We start from the raw sequence: 16,923 nt of genomic DNA, 5'->3' as shown, positions 1-16,923 counted from the left end.
ACGTAGTCTTACAGCTCATTTCAGCATATACTACAGGCTGAAAATTAGCTTCTCCAGGAGGAAAGTGCTGGGCAAGTTCTGTTCACTGAAGTATTGTGCCACAGTGACAGATACTGCCATTGATGCTCAGTGATGAGAAAAATCATGTGCTGATTTCATGAACAGGGCCTTTTAACAGCAGGTGGATTTCTAAAACCTAAAGCCCATCTTGGTTCTGAGCTGTACGGACCAAATCAGATGAGTTTTGGGTATATCACTCTGGGAGCTTGCTTTATGGACCAAAACCACATTGTATATGGCACAGCTTTAAAAATACTCCGAGAGATGCAAATCTCCTTGATGCTTCTTCTGGAGTATGTTGGTCATCAGTCTCAAAGAGAAATTCCTAGGGAGGAAGGCTTGAGTAATGAAGCAGTGAATTTTCTTCCTATTGCTCTCAGTGGTGCTTCCAGTGCGGACAGCAGTAGGAGAGGGAGGAAGGAGTCTAATAGCTAAAGCTAAGTCTTCATATTCTTCCATAGACAGAGGAATATGAAGAATATGTATCCAGAACAGAGAGGAGAAAAAAAAAATCAGGAAATAACTACAAAAGGTATTTAACCTATTTTAGCTCAGATTAGGAGATGGGGTTTGAAACCAACCACTCATTAGTCCTTATCTCCCAGGCCTTGGCTGTGTGGTGGAGCAGTCACAGTGACACAAAGTGGATCCCTTTGAGGATGATAATTACCAGAAGACACACTCCAAGGGCACATCTTATGCAGTCCAACCATAAGGGGCATGTCCATCCACAGGCATAGGCTACTTACTTCAGCCAAGCTGAAGTAAGAACTCTTAAAATGTGTAGTATGGATACCATCTCCTTAGCAGAAACTCTCACTCTGCAAGTCTGCTCCTATTGGACATTACCACTTGTCGATGTGGACATAGCATAAAGTGTGGAGAACATAGACTAAAATAAGACATGAATATGAGCAACCACATTGCTTTGCTTTCAAAGCAGGGAATTATCACTTTTTTTGAACCTCACCATGACTGGGTTGCCTTCCAAAATAAGATGCTTCAATGCAAGATTTTTAAATACATTAAACATGATAGAATATGATGAGTGTGGTTTTTCTATAGACTGGCTTCAACAATTTTTACACTGAAGATCCTGAAAACAAAATTACTACTTTGATGGACTTTCAGAGGACAATAAATCTAGTAAATTACTGCTCATAGTGATGCAATTATTCTCCCTATTTTTGTCTCAGCCTTCGGAAGAATGTCTCACATCTTACTTGACAACCTTTTTCCTGTTATAAGTTAGCCGACTCTGTGACCAATGATCCCATGCATTTTCATGGTTCTTTGTCTGATTCTGAAGAAATCCCTAATAGGTAGATGAAACTGTTTTTCTTTACTTCTGAATGTGGCAGGGAACTAATAGCATGATTCTCTTGGCTGTGAGAAAGGCACTTCCTGCTAGAATAGAACATTACTTATTAAGAGTATGACTCATCATGATGCACTTTTACAGAAATACTGCCAAACAACACAGACGCATCAAACTACGTTAAACTGTTGCCCTGGCAAACCAGATTGAGACGTGTTAGGATTAATACTTTTCCCATGCCTCTTATGCTTTAATATCCTGTTTCTTAGTAAAGTGGCAACTGATATTTTTACCCGATTATTTGAGAGAAGAGGGGAACTTTTTATAAGGTGGTTCCTGTGGTATGTGGTCAGGTTAGGAAAGAAAGAACCTCTCTTGACCTCTGAATCACAGCTGGAAGTTTTTTAAACAGAACTGTTTAATTTTTAAAACTAAACTGTCTGGCTTTGCACTGAAGCAAATTCAGAATTCTCACCTGATCCCTTAAGGTAGCTCACACTAAGGTGCCTCTGCACAGACAAAGCAGTCATGGGAGAGCTGATGTGTGCTGGTAACTTCTTAAATCTCTCCAGCTGTGCCAGAATGTCAAGTGAATCACAGCCTTAATGTTCATGACCTGACCTGCAGAACTTCTGACTGTCGTGACATACCCAGGGCCAATCTATTTGCTGAAAAAAACTGTGATCCCTACAGACATTCCCACACAGAATCCCACAAACTTCAGATTCATTACATCTTTCTCTACTGTCCGTGTCCCTGTCAAGCACATTTAACCACCTCTTACAGGAACTGTATCACCAGTAGATACATGTTTAGAGTGTTTGGGGTGGGTTGGGGTTTGACATGCTTGTTATTCCAAACATTTTTAATGCTTTTCATGAATAGCACAACTCTGAGTATGCAAAATAAGAGTTTGAGTCAGCACAAGTGGATTTAGGTAGGCAATATCAATCTAGATTAAACAGATCTTAGCAGTAAGATGTATAACTCAGTGCAATAGGTTTTCCTCATTCTAAACCAATTTCCTTCCTTCCTTCCTTCCTTCCTTCCTTCCTTCCTTCCTTCCTTCCTTCCTTCCTTCCTCCCTTCCTTCCTTCCTCCCTTCCTTCCTTCCTCCCTTCCTTCCTTCCTTCCTTCCTCCCTCCCTTCCTCCCTCCCTTCCTCCCTCCCTTCCTCCCTCCCTTCCTCCCTTCCTCCCTTCCTCCCTTCCTCCCTTCCTTCCTCCCTCCCTCCCTTCCTCCCTCCCTCCCTCCCTCCCTCCCTCCCTCCCTCCCTCCCTTCCTCCCTCCCTTCCTCCCTCCCTTCCTCCCTTCCTTCCTCCCTTCCTTCCTCCCTTCCTTCCTCCCTTCCTTCCTCCCTTCCTCTCAGCATTCAGATGGATGGGAAAAAAGCATCATAATCATACAAGTACAGTACAGCAACTGGACAGGTTTCAAATGTCATTTTTCCTGTGTCATTTTGGACAGCTTCTAGCATGCCAGCCTCTGAGAGGGGTACTAGCTAATTCTGATAAGAGTAGAGGACAGGAGAGTGTTTATTCTTTCACGTAGCTTTGTAGAACTCAAGAGGACAGTAAACATACCGATTATTTGCATGGGTGGTTCCACATCTGTTGTGGCTTCTTCCAACAATGACAGCAGTTTGGCTGATAGTTGATGGACCAATTCAATGTTGCTAAACAAGCCATCCACGTCAAAGCGAGCAATCTAATGGAATACAAATATTAAGCAGCTACTGACAAAGGATAAAGAAGGACATTGTGTATTACACAGCTTCTCTTGCTATGCCCTGAGTGTTCAACACTCCAGGAAGCACCACTTCTGCAAAACCTCATATAAACATCCTCCTTTTGACTTCAAGGACACATACACAGTTTTCACATTAGTATAATATGGTTGACGCAGTTGACAAAGTGTATGTTATCAAGTGTTTTTAACCTTATTTTGAACTATCCCTAATCTGAAACTGTTTACCTAGAAAGGAAATAAATATTATCATCTGAATAAAGAAAAGATCCTTAGCTGGCTTTGAAATGTTTGTTTACTTTCCCATTGGGGAAAACAATACTTCACAGTGGGTTTGATTCCCTGATTACCTCTCACTATCAGAGGCCACTACATAAACTGAGAGCTTGGCACTTTGGTGACAGCTACCAGGTACAAAGACTTCTAGATAGCTGGTGCCATTTTAAGTTAGTTGTCCTATAAATCCAAAGTCAAGATCATATAACTTCCACTAAAAGAAACACATTTCTAATTCGGGATACTAATACAACCTAAAGAACTTCTTACAGAGCCTGGGCACACAATATGGATTTCAGTGAATTGTATCAATTTCTACCAACAGAAAATTTGGTTCTGTGTCCCTCCTCATCTTACAGGAAGTAAAATATTTCCAGGACATGTACTTTTCATTGCACAGCTGGGCAATAGTTACTATTTGGGGATCATTGGAGATTACCAGTGGTAATGTGCTCATACTGAGAATAAAGACGAGACAATTTCATCACCCATCTCGATAGTCTCTGAACCTACCTCTCCATTTGGAAGAGAATTGCTGATTTACATAGCAGCTTACCAGATGCCAAGAGGATCAAATTGCATGCTACTGTAACAAAATCAGAAATATGCTTTCATACTGATGCAGTTAATTTCTTTATAAGCATTATAGGGGCTAAAACATGTTTTATCCATTTGGAAATATGAAACAGATTCATTGTCTAGACCAATTTTCTACACACATTATAAACTTTCAATATGGTAGTTTATTGGACTACTAGCATTAAAAACATATAACATTTCTGAAAGCCTTTCAAAAATGCAGAGGTTATTAGATTAGGACAGATTTAATCTCTAAATTACTTTTCCTGTATATATCTAGCACAGGACTTCTGACCTCCTCCCTGGCATGTCTACATAGTATTTGGAACTACGTCATACATGGACACTTCCACACATTAACACAGTGACAAAGGACATAATAAAAAATAATTATTTCAGTGGGGTGAAAAAGAGTGATGGAATATGGCACATTTGTCAAAAATCTCAGCCAGTTCAACCAGAGAATACTCTTGCTCACTGCTAGTCAGGCTGGAAAGGAAGTCAAGTGGGGACTACTTCTAAGTGGATGAACGAGTGAGGGAGGAAGAAGTCAAGAACTCCTTAAAGTAATGTCAGCAGATGCCAGCTCTTCTGAAAATGGGTTGGAACAAATTCTGACAGAGTTTCAGAAAAGCAAAAATATCCTGCAGGAGTTTTAGCAGCACAGGTTAAGAGGCACTGCCAAAGTCACCTAAAGACACTTTGGTGTCTGCACCTGTATTTTGTTACCAGTTTAATACAAAACCCTGCATAAAGATTATGTGGGCTAAGGTCTCTTTAAAATTATTTTTATTCTATTTCTGCAGCAGATATCATTCGTGCAGCCTCTGTGGATGCTATGTTTCAGGCCTCACAAACACAAATCTTTCTCTGGACAATCTCCTCTATTTCCAGCACCATTTTTCTTCAAATTGAAATACTGCTGAGGAAACAGTGCTCTTTGAAGCCTCAGCTGAAAAGAAAATAGGTATCATTGGCCTAATAAGGTCTTTCCCATGAAAGGTAGTTTATGAGCCTTCTTTCTTAAATGTACCTCTTTTGTGTGGAATACAAATATACCAAGTCCTCACTAGCCTGTCAAGCATGGTATTTATCCCCCACAGCTGTCTGAAAGGATGGGTAAAGTTATCTTAACAATTGAATTTAACCTTGATGCAGAGGTTCATGCCACTCCAAAAAAAATCTTCATTTTGGAGGTACCAGTAAACATCTGCCATGGCACGTAACAAGGGTTATAACTACAGAGCAGTTGGGAGAGCTGGAAGCTGCTACTGCAGTCCATAGGCAGGGACTGCAATATTCAAGCTGACCTCTGGACAAGTACCTCAACGCAGGCTTTACACAAGCGCAGCACAAGTGATCAGGAGCATATCTGACCTTCCACACTCCTCACCAGAGCCCTGACGCATCACATCCCAGAGCACCGGCTCCAGACCCACTCGCAGCACCATGTCTCTCTTGTGCTGACACTTGTGCTTACATGGAGATTGTCTGCAAGCAGAACGTGGCTGAGCTGAGACCTCGGCATCACCACCTCATCCTCTACCCCTGGCACTCACCTGCATGTTTCTCAGGGGCTGAATCACTTCCTTGATGCAGAGATCCAGGTCGCTGATATAGTCTTTCTCCGTCTGCAAGAGTTCTGCAATGATTTTCACCCTCCTGGCCATCATGCGTCTGCTGACTTCTTCTTCTTCTTTGTCCTCCTGCGGTGGGGTGGCAGGGGTTGAGGACACCGCCTGTGGAGCCATTTTTTCTGGTAAAAAAAGGAAGAGATTTGTGAGGAGTGTCATAATTCCACATGCTCACCCAGCTTGCCCTGCGTGACCGTGGGTGGTGGACAAATGGCCATGGTGAACAGGAAAAGAAGCATAAGAAATGGCAAACCCAAATCAGACTGAGTGTCATCCCATCTCCTTCTTCTAAAAGTGGACAGGGGTATGCCAAAGCAACTCATCCATTTGGCATTAAGGGGATAACCCATTACTGGCTCCCTGGTTTAATGTCTGGTATCGGAAAGAAATTTTCTATGGAGCATGGGAGAGTCTAATTCTTGTCACACTGAAATTCAAGGATAGCTGATGCCCTTCTACTCCTTTGAAAGCAGTCATGGTCTGACTTCTATTATGATTTGGAGGATGGAAAAAAATGTGCTCCTGTGAAAGAAAAAGGCTGTTTACCATAAAAAAGCTTCACGATAATAACCTTTGTTCTGTACAATGTAACGTTGAGTCTATTCATGGGAAATTGAGGACTGCAAGTACTGGATGACAAACTTTCAAGTGAAGACAATGTTACTAACAATGATGATGAATCCTCCAGCTCTGTTTAAAAAAAATTTTTTTTTTTGAAAGAGACAAAGGAATTCAAGAAGAATATGAGAAAATCTTTAAGGATCAATAACAACTATTTATTGGAACAGAGATCATTTGGATTAGGACATTCTTCACTGTTTTTCAGTACTTTCCACCTAGGATATCTGTTTTGTTTCAAATACATGAAAATGCAAGTGACTCTTCTACAGATGGGTAATTTATGTACATTACAGGACCTGCACACAAACTACTTATCTGTAATGATGGTCTTCCCACTTGCTGGTGGCTATTCTGGTGTTTTTCTGCTAGCCAAAAGATGGTGCAGAGTACCAACAAAGATGGACATATCATTAGCCTGCTCAAGTCTGCATCACTCGGGCTGAGCTCTGACAGCCCCAGCTTTCATTGCTCAGCAGCAGAGGATGGGAATCTCTGCTGACAGTCAGACTGCTACACCTTCATGTCAGCTTCTTGTACAGACTGTACTGAAGGAGGTAATAGAAAGCAGTATCAGGAGCTTTGCTCACTGATTATATTGCAGTTATTTGAATCGATTGTTAAGGGTAAGGTCATGAGCACTCCAGTGAGCATCAAACAGCACAACTCGCCCCTACAACACCAGCCAAGGGTTAGAGGATAGCCCAAAGATGGACTTGTGGGTGCCAAGCAGCATTCAGGACAGAGGGATTTGAGCCATCTTCCAACAAGAGGTGCAAAATATGATAAATCCAATATATCATCTTTGCCCATCCCTTCTACAATTATGCTGGCCACTGATATCCAGAAAGGACAGATTTTTATTAATGAATCTTGTACCAGGTATTCAAGTGAGACTGATGTGACCACAGATAGCTTTAAATAGCTGCTTTTGGGATAGCACGTCTGTCTCTGCACCACTAGTTTTAAACAGTGAGGACCAAGAACCTAAACAGACCTGGGTGGGGGAATGGAAGGCAGAGGAGTAGGGGAGCTGTTTTCTCAAACTTTTTTGTATTTAGATACGCTTTTCAGCTTGGAGTTTTTACCCTTGAAGTTTGTGTATAACACAGGCATGAACATTTTGTCCTCGAGTTTGTAGAGAGACAATGAAATGGAAACATAAAGAGAATGTCTTCCCTCTGCAAGGCCTTGGCTATCAAAAGAATTTTAGGCTTAACCTTGCACTGATGAGTTTGTGCTGGTGTGAGTGCATGAACTACACAAGGGTTTGCACTGCTGCAGAGTTCATCCACCAAAGGTGCTGTGTGCTGAATATTACAGACTCTGCCTTTAGTGAGAAGGAGAGCAAAACTGGTACCAGTATCACTTCACAACTCCCTCTGAGAAATTTACTGCTAGGGTTGCAGAACGGGACCGCCGTGCCTGCTGCTGGCATGTTAAAGCAGCAAGTACTTTTTTGTCTGAAAACTTACAGTATGTAACCACATTTATAAATTCACAAGGAACCACATGAACAATCCATTTCTATTTCACTTTTGCACCAAAATCAGGATTTTTCTTCAGATTGGGTGTGAAACTGTTTGCATGCATGTAACTGCGTGTGAAGAGTTCAGGGCAGCTCCTGAGAAAGCATAGAGAGGAAGATCTCAGAAGTGTAATTTTGTCTTAGACACAGATGTTATGATATCAGATGGGAATTTTAAGGTAAATACAAGATGCTATATAAAAAAAACAACTTTCTAATCTGTTATACTGTTGGCAGGGGAGGCCATTATATGAGCAAAATAAAGCCACTGTATTTCACTTCAGGCTGGAAGTCATAATCCCTCGAGAGGCTGTTCTTTCAGTTTGTGTCATTAGATAGCCCTGATCAAATTTGATTCTTGAATTAGGTCAGGGCTCATCTATTATCATTATTGCATGATACATAATAATGCCAGGAAAGAAAAATTATTCTCAACAGGAAGAAGTAATCATGAGAAATATCAGTTAGATGCTGTTTCCTTATAGAAAACATGTTTTTTAATAAATGTTTCCTTTAGTTAAATGTAATATAATTTTCCATTTTCACCTGATATGTTCACTTTTTCATTTCAGGCGTATCTGTCTCTATAGAATGCAACAGCAAGATTTTGATGTGATGATTACAGCCAAAATGTATGATTTCATGTTCAGCTGATTGCTTTTGACCAGTTTGAGAACATTAGTAGTTTGCTGAAATCCTTGTGGAGTAAGTGCAAGTTTAATGATTGCACAAACAGTGAGTGCATATCTGGAATATAATCAGACTCATTTCTACCTGGTAATGTGTACCAGCCCTGGAACAGCTGAAGAGAGGATTAGCAGGAAAAGACATTGCTGAGGATTAACTGCTACAGTAAGAATTTGACTCATTTGTCCTCAGAGATACCAAGTATAGAAAAATGAAAAAATAGTCTGTTGAATAGATTATTAAACCATTATGTCTTAAGCCCGGTTTACAAAAAATGAACTGGAACTTTTATTAGACATAAGAATAAAAAGTAGAAGACAATGTTTGTAATTAATGCTTTTGTGATGTCAGCTATCTGCAGGAGTTGCCTTTCTAGAGGACATTCCTTTGGAGATGACTTAGGTTTTTCAACTGTGTATTGAAGTACATGACTGTAGTTGCACGAAACAAGAGGTTCATTATGTGATGACAAGGACAAAAGCTACAAAAGCAGTTTCTTGCAAGTGTGAAGTCTAAAGATGTCCCCCAGATGGAGACATCCCACAATGTGGTGAGGGCATGGAGGAACAGAGCTTGCAATGTGCAAATGCAGCAGCTCTCTTCTAGTCCCAGGGGAGGTACTGGGGGACTGTTCCAATCTGCTTAAAGGGAGGAGAGGCAGGTTTGCCTCAATCCACAACTGCAGAAAAGTACCAGGTGCTAAACATACCTGAAAGCGAGATTAAAACACAAAGGAGGTTAAATGTTGGGATCCAGAACGATAATGCGATTTTATTTTTCATAAAAGAGGAAAGAAACAGAGAAAATCAGAAAAGTAGGAAAATGCCAGAATAATTACAAGAAGCACAGGAAAGGGGTTACCACCACCATGGGTCCAGCGCTGGCTTATAGAGTGCGATGGCGAAGATCCACAAGGGTGCAGTGGGTCTTTCTCCGGTGAAGTCTCTCCGAGAGCAGTCCAGTGACCCAGCGAGGGAGCAGCGCCACAGCAGCAGGACCAGAGCGAGATGGGGAGCATGGGCAGCCTCATTGGAGCAGCCAGGACAGCAACGGACAGCACAGACAGCAAAGATTCCAGCACTGTGTAGATTTTTGGAGCGCAGTCCCCCCAGTGACAATTTAGGCGTTTGTTTTTAGAGGGTTTTGAGAGCGGCAATCATCACATCCACTTCATGAAGTTCATTGGCTGGCTCCCTGGTGTATCAAAAAGTTTGCTTCTTGCTCGCTTAATGTATCAAAAGTTTGTTGCTCACTGCTCTGGTGTATCAAAAGTCTGCTGATTGCTTAATGTATCAACTAAAAGCTCTATGAATAACTTTCAGCAGGATGCCTCATTTTCTGAAATAAAGCAGTTTCTAGCGGTTTGTTTTAAAGGTAACTTAATACTTTAATTTTCAAACCTTAATCTTCAAAGAGGTAATGGAGAAATACTCTTTACATTTTGTTCATTCACTACAGGGACCCACATCAAGCGAACAGAGGAGCAGCCACTCTGTGCATAAATCTCCCTGGCTTTCATGTCTAGAGAGTGAGCAGCTCCAAGAGGTCTGTCCTATCCATCTTTGCTCCCAGGTAAGATGCTCTGATTGGATATTACATTTGCTCTTGGTGTGGGGACCCAGATTTTTCCCCATTCCAGTGCTTCCCATGTGGAACCAAAGGAACTAGCACAGAATATAGGAACAAGTACAGTGATGCTGGTGTGTGGAGTGAGTTACAGACCTTTTTGTTACTTAGGCCGCATTTGAAAGATGCCAAAGGAATGTGAGTTCTGTACTCGCACTGCGCAGATATGAGGATTTTGCCTGGCACAAGGGACTGGTGAAAGCATAAGTTATCAAGGTATAACAAACAAATTACAGAATTACTGTGTTTTCACATGTTAAACATGAGTTTTTTATCACCCTGGATAAATTATTCCTCTGTGAAAGCAAGTCCTCAGATAGCCTTTACCCTCAGATAACCTAGCAATTACACAAGGGAAGGTACACCGACTTTTATCAGCTGGATTTGGGAATGAAATGCAGGCAGCCAAGTCCAGAGACTGCCGCCAAGGCAGCTTTCCTCTCCCTCCTCATGCTGTCGCTCTGGCTCTGTTCTCTACACGCCTGCATCCACTGCAGGAGCAGTGGAAGGCTGGGAAGGCTGCAGGGCACTGAGACACTGGGATCCATGGAAGTGAGGGAGCCTAAAACAGGACAAGCAGTGGGGAAAGATGGAGTGTGACTCTGTGCAGAGGAAGTGCATCATATTAGATACACACCAGTTTTACTCCAGATGCCCCTCCCTTTGTGAGGGACCACATGGGGTGTCCTTACAGTTCCCACCAGAGTTCTTACAGTGCAACAATACGGTACAAACATGGTGCAAATTAGGCCACTGAAGACCAACTTGGATATTGAAATAGAAAAGTATTGGGAGGGGCTTGAGGAAAACCTTTTTTTTTTTTCTTTTATTGAGAGGCTCAATAAAAGAAAAACAGCAGCATTGTACAGGAGCAGGTTTGCTGTGCACAGGCTGTGAGCAACACATGCAAAAAGCCCCTTTTCTGAACCCAGTAAGAAAACACTGCAGGACTGGAATGACCTTGCACCTGTATTCCTGGGCAACAGGTTTGCTTATAAAATCTGTATCAGAGACTTCTGTGCAATTAGGTCATTCAATCTTTGATCATTTTTCTGTTCCATAAGGTACAGAGAATATTTACATTCAACATGCAGGTTCTTTCTTCAATTCCTTGACAGCAGACCGCTCTAATTATGAGTGTGCTGACAGGACTACAGAGAGCTCCCATGTGACCGTGGTGGAAGGGAAGAAAGCTTATCATCAGGTGACAGAAGAATGCCCTTATTGTTAGCTCCAATACTTACAAATAAACCTTCCCAGGGTGTCACATACCGGTATAAATACACCATCCCTGTGGCACTGAGCTAGTATGTTAATAGAGCAGGAACTGGGGAAGAGCTGTACCTGAACCACTTCCTCCAGGACACAAGCACCTCAAGATTTGGCATGGATTAGCTGTATGAACTGTGGCCCACAATGCAAAATATCCCAATTAATAAAATGTTTGCTAATATGCTCAGAGGAGGATCTGTAACCCTCCTTGTGTCCCAGTCTTCCCTTGGGCTGCAGTTGCCAGTTCTACTGTGGTAGCTCCTAGGAGTCCTCAGCCCCACAGCAGGGCTTGGTTGTGCTAAGTGCTGTGCAAACACTGCGGCACAAAATGGATTCTGCTCTAAAAAGATAAGCTCACTTCCCAGCCTGACAGACACTGCAATAAGTTCAAGGAACAACTCCAGCTTTATTGCAGCACAAGTTAACAGAATTAGATCCCCCGAGCCTAAATTTGCATGGGAGAAAATAGAAGTATTTGTTAGATCGTGACTTCTTATCACAGGGGGGACAATTTGCATCGAGCCATCTCCTGCACATCAGGAAATAACCTGAAATTTTACTCCTTACTGTACTTTAGCAAGCCAGCAGCACCACAGATCAATACATTCTGCAGTGAAATAAGATATTATCTGCATTGTAGTCCGTAGAAAGTTAACACAAAGTAAATAAGGAACTGAGAAGTGACACAGAGGATCTTTACACCTGGTGGGAGGTGCAAGAAGCTGACAGCATGGGCAGCCCATGCAGGAAGGAGTGGTGTGCTCTGCAAGCAGGAGGAAGATGGGATGGAGGAAGGTGCCCTGCTTGAGATGGAGCAAAGGTGGATGAGCTGCCTCTGACTGGGCTTTTGTACAGCAAGAGATAGTAGCTTTCCAAGAATTTGTATAATTTTGCTGGTTTCTGCATCATTACTGGTGTTAGTTATTTCTCATAACTACATTAGACAGAGAAAACACACGGCATTCAGGGATCAGACATGAGCTCTGAGGCAGTGTATTATGGTAGCTGTGTGATTTGAATCACTATCTAATATGGGTATGTCCCTGATGCATTTTAAATTGAACTGTGTGCAAATCATTTACCAGGGCAGTTGACCCTTTCACAGACAGAGTTGTAAGGGAGTTAATATGTAATAATTTGAAAGACAGGATGCTTTTTTTGAGGCATTAATTGTTTCGCTGAGCACTGAAAACGTGATCTCTGAGTCCTTCAGGAAACTCACCACTTTCTGTAGCTCATTTTTCACAGCAAGCACAAGTCTGGCATAGAATTATTAACAAAACCCAGCAATCTGCCCAAAACCTAACAGATAGTGAACTATGTTTCAAATGCCTTTTCATGGTGTGCCCTTTTTAGTTAATAGCATCTTTATGCTAATTTGCCCTGATCTTGCAAACATTTATGTGCCGATAACTGCATCAAGCAAACCCCTTTTATTGAAATATACAGGTACTCACAGACTGGAAGCTTTGGGTTAATTCAAAGACTGATCCCAACATTCATACAATATATAAATATTAATATAGTTACTCTTAAAGCTGCTACTGATGGATTTTCACTGTATAAAAGATAATTCATACCAGCTAACCAGCTATAGATAATACATTTGAAAATAGAGATGCTAAATATCACTTTTTGTTTTGCAACTTCTTCATTCCTCTTGAAAGAATATACTTGCTGAATTTTGTAGTGAATGTAGAGCAGTGCAATGCATAGAAATGTCACAGGAGCTCTGCCTGAGCTCTTATAATGATCCTTGATGTTATTTCTGCATCTTCACCACAGATGCTAGTGAATATATCTTCCTCAACCCCACTCTTCCCTCTTCAGAAAAGTAATGTCCAGTTGATGGAAGAAATATATTTGGCCTGATCAAGGTATTTTGGGACTCTTCCAAGTATGCAAGTGTAATCTAAGTTCTAAATGACTGCATGGTTTTATCATGAACCTGGCATTTGATGGCAATCACCTTATTTTCCCCTATCTAAAATGAGGCTGGCAGGCATTTGGTTATCCCACAGGATGAGCTGAAGTACAGGCAGGAATGCTTGCCAAGCTCCTTGAGAATATAATAGTTACTTTGCATCTTATTTCCTTTTTAAAAAGAGTAAAGTCAGGAAACGTTGCATGGCCATTCACACCAGATAAGCTATTGAATAGATGCATCTACTGTAGTCATTAACCAAGAAAATGCTTTCTTGTGTCTTAACGAATCCTTAATTTTAAAGTGAAAAACACTTGCAGAAGTTTTCACCTTTGGCAATGCTATTGTGCACTGCTGTTTGTAGACTGACAGAACAAACCACCTCGATTACCCTGGAGATCCAGAGTGAGAAAATCTCTTTCTCACTCTTCATAGAAAACACTGGTCTACTGTATAAAACAAAACTTAAAAGAAATCCAAACGCAGAAATTGGATTCTTGGGAGTTTTTATGCCTGACTGCTTGCTCTCTTGGTTTTTTTGTTTTGTTTTCTTCACAGGCTTTTATTTGGGGGCCTCTATTTCCACCACACTGAGCTGCATTTTGAGCATATACCTCAGAGCTGCTAGAAATGGCTGAGGAGGGCAGCAGCCCGGTTCCTACTCAGGGAAAACTTTAGAGTATGCAGGGGGCTGGAAAGGCCCTCGAGAGGTGCCTCGCCTACGCTTCACCTTGCACAAATGTACTGCAATGCTGATGTAGGCGCCGGGGTCTGTAAAGACACCTTGGTCCCTGTGCTCTGCCTAGGCTGCCCGCCACTAGCACAGATCAGGGTCCTGCAGCCCCTGACTTTTACCTGTGCAAACCTGCCCCACTCACAGATTTCCTTCTGCAGGGCTTGCCGCTGTTACATCTCTCTGTCTTACACATCCTTGTCTGTGCTAATACCTAGCCCAGGTCTGCAGATTATGTGTTAGAGAACATATTAACGGGAGCCAATAGAAGGGAGAGGCAACAAAACACAGAGCTTTTCCCACAATTCGTATTGGAAGCAAGTGCAAATTACTATTTGTATCTTTTTACAAAGCATTTACCACTCTAGGGTGATCAGAAAGTCCCGACCAGGTGACACACACCAGACAAGCTGTCACCAACAGAGCTGCTGGTTTTTTTTAACAAGAATGAAAAACTCAAAAGCTTTGTGCCAACAAAACCACTTCCTTGCTGTAAGCTGCTTTTCATCCAAGTACTACGAGAAAAACGCAGAACACAAAGGTGTACAACCACAGCACAAGGTCAGTGCGGGCAGGCAGCACATTAGGTCCGGGATCCGTGATCGTTATCAGATTCAGGCACATCTTCCTCAGAAAAATTTGATCCAGGTCAGATCTTGGCACACAACTGCATTTCTATGGCGACTGCAAATATCCTTTATAGGAATTTCTATCGCCTTTGTATTTTCACTCTGACGACAGGCAACTTCTAATCCAATGCAAAGCCTGCAGGTACCTTTTTAACCCATCACTGTTTTTCTTAAACAAACGCAAGCAAACAGAGTGAGCTGATACCAGACCGTGCTTTGCAATACGCGGCCATGGCAGTCTCAGCGCGTGGCAGGAGCTGTAAAGCTGGATTTACTGTCTCCTTGGACTGCTGCCATAAACATAACCTCACGCTCTGCCATGACTTCCTGGGCTTCCCCACTGCTTCGGCTTCAGATTTTAAACAGGAGACATTCATGGCTTGAATACGGCTGACACAGGACAGAAAGATTTCACACCTTTTTGCTGGATACTTCTCTGATAGCCTGGACCTCACCTGGCCAAGCCCATTCACGAGTTACAATCTGCTGTTTTGATGGGACATGTGCCAGGAGCTTGCCACAGCGATCCATGATTGTGCCCTGAAACACCCCAGCCAGATTCCTGAATCCTGGGCCTGACCTAACTGAGTATTTTTCACCTTCTCATTGATTAGCTGTCATGAGAAGGGAATAGCACAACTGATGAACCTCTCTGTTCTCAGCATATGCAGTCCCCATAGAAAACCTATTATTTTCAGGCTTATTATTTTATTTTCTGCTTTTATTGTCTCTCTGAAGCAATGCAACTTCCTAATTAAGTGCATCAAAACCACAGTACAGCAATCCAAAGTATTTTTCTATTTTATTTCCTCATAAAGGATTATGGTTGCAAGAATGACTGTCACTAAGCAGTTATAGCACTATTAGTAATACACAGTTATAATAATACTCAAACCCTGTTGTTCAAGACCCTGGAAACCCACAGAAATTCATCCGTTAGTGTTCCAGAGCACTCCCAGAAATTGACATTCACATTCTTCATGCTTTTCCTCAATTTGTGGCATCACATTTAATTTTTGATTGACAAATCCAGTACTGACATACTTTACTACAATTTGCGGTTCATATGCAATTTGGTTATTTGAAAAGCAACTCTCTCCATAATCACAGAATGGTATAATTTTCATCAGTATATCCATCTGAACATGTATTTGGACATACTTTAGTTTAGGCTTGTACAATCTATGCAACAGTTTATAGACCACAATATTTTTAATTGAGAAAAAAAAAAAAGTCCTTGATGCTTCTAATGACTTGGCACATACCCCGCTTAATGCAACAGCCAAAGACAGATAGGATGGAGCCATCCTATTTTCACATTACTGTTTGTGCTGCAAATGCATTCTGGTGAATGAGAAAGATTTGGTTGCATACGAGTTTTGCAGGCACTCACCAAAACCTTCAATTATATTTTGTGTCCCGTCTACAAAACACCATTTAGAAAAATTAGGGGAAACATCTCACAGCCTGGAGGTGGGGGACAAGGCTGAGAGGGGCCATTGCTCATTGCAGCTGTGGGTGTGGGGGCGGGGGGGCAGAGCCTGCCATTCCCTTCCTTATCTGAAGGCTGCAGCCTGGAGAGCATGGAGACACCTCCCCAGCTCAGAGCATCCCTGGCAGCAGAGCACCCAAAAGCTTCCCCAGTACCTTGCAATTTCTGGCTGTACTCTGTCCTGTCGGACTGACTCCTCCTCAAGTTGCCGTGGTCCCCGGCGGTGGTGGTGCCCTCTACCACGGGCTCCGTCCTCCTCCTCTGCCCCATGTACAGCTTGTTCCTTAGCAGGGTCAAATTCCTCTTCCTTCCCCCGGTGCCTTCCTTCCCCGGACAGTCCATGCTCGCCAGGGACAGCTTTGCGTGGTGGTGGTGGAGGTGGAGGGGGAACAATAGCTCGATTTTCAGGGAGGTGGCCGCCCTGCCCAGGTGAAGACTGGTTGCTTTGGCCTTGATTTTGCAGCAGGGCTCGCCAGGCTCCGCAGGGCCCCGGGCTCAGCCCTGCCACCTGTGCCGGAGCAGCTCCACCCCCGGGAAGCTGCCGCCCCGGGCAGCGTTTGCATTCACCTGCCCTGTGTGCAAGCGCGCCTGGCGGGGCCGCTTTCAGAGCCAGCCCCAAACCGCAGCCGCTCCCGGGCCCTCTCCCTGCTGCAGGGCACGCTCCTCACCCTGCCGCAGGGCCGGGGGTGCCGGCACAGAGGAGCGGGAATTGCCTCCTCCAGGCTCTGGCAGGGAGATGCCCGAGCGTGGCACGGCAGCCCCCTTCCCTCTCTGCACTGCCGGCCAGGTGGAAGCCGAGAGC

General features: G+C 42.9%; 1 protein-coding gene across 1 annotated transcript in view; it reads right to left on the bottom strand.

The window, feature by feature from the left end:
* ARHGEF38 (Rho guanine nucleotide exchange factor 38) overlaps positions 1-16,466 on the bottom strand; it is a 35,923-nt gene extending 19,457 nt beyond the window's left edge. Inside the window, exons 1-3 of the mRNA XM_053975788.1 lie at positions 16,277-16,466; positions 5,538-5,734; positions 2,961-3,084 (exon numbers count right to left, since the gene is read on the bottom strand). Coding sequence (XP_053831763.1) covers positions 2,961-3,084; positions 5,538-5,734; positions 16,277-16,463 — 508 coding nt within the window. The 5' untranslated portion in view covers positions 16,464-16,466. The remainder of the gene's footprint in view (positions 1-2,960; positions 3,085-5,537; positions 5,735-16,276) is intronic.
* Positions 16,467-16,923: the final 457 nt, after the last annotated feature.

The sequence above is a fragment of the Vidua macroura genome, chromosome 4 (assembly GCF_024509145.1).
Source record: "Vidua macroura isolate BioBank_ID:100142 chromosome 4, ASM2450914v1, whole genome shotgun sequence".
NCBI classification, from domain to species: Eukaryota; Metazoa; Chordata; class Aves; order Passeriformes; family Viduidae; genus Vidua; species Vidua macroura.
This window is presented reverse-complemented; position numbering and strand designations above follow the sequence as displayed.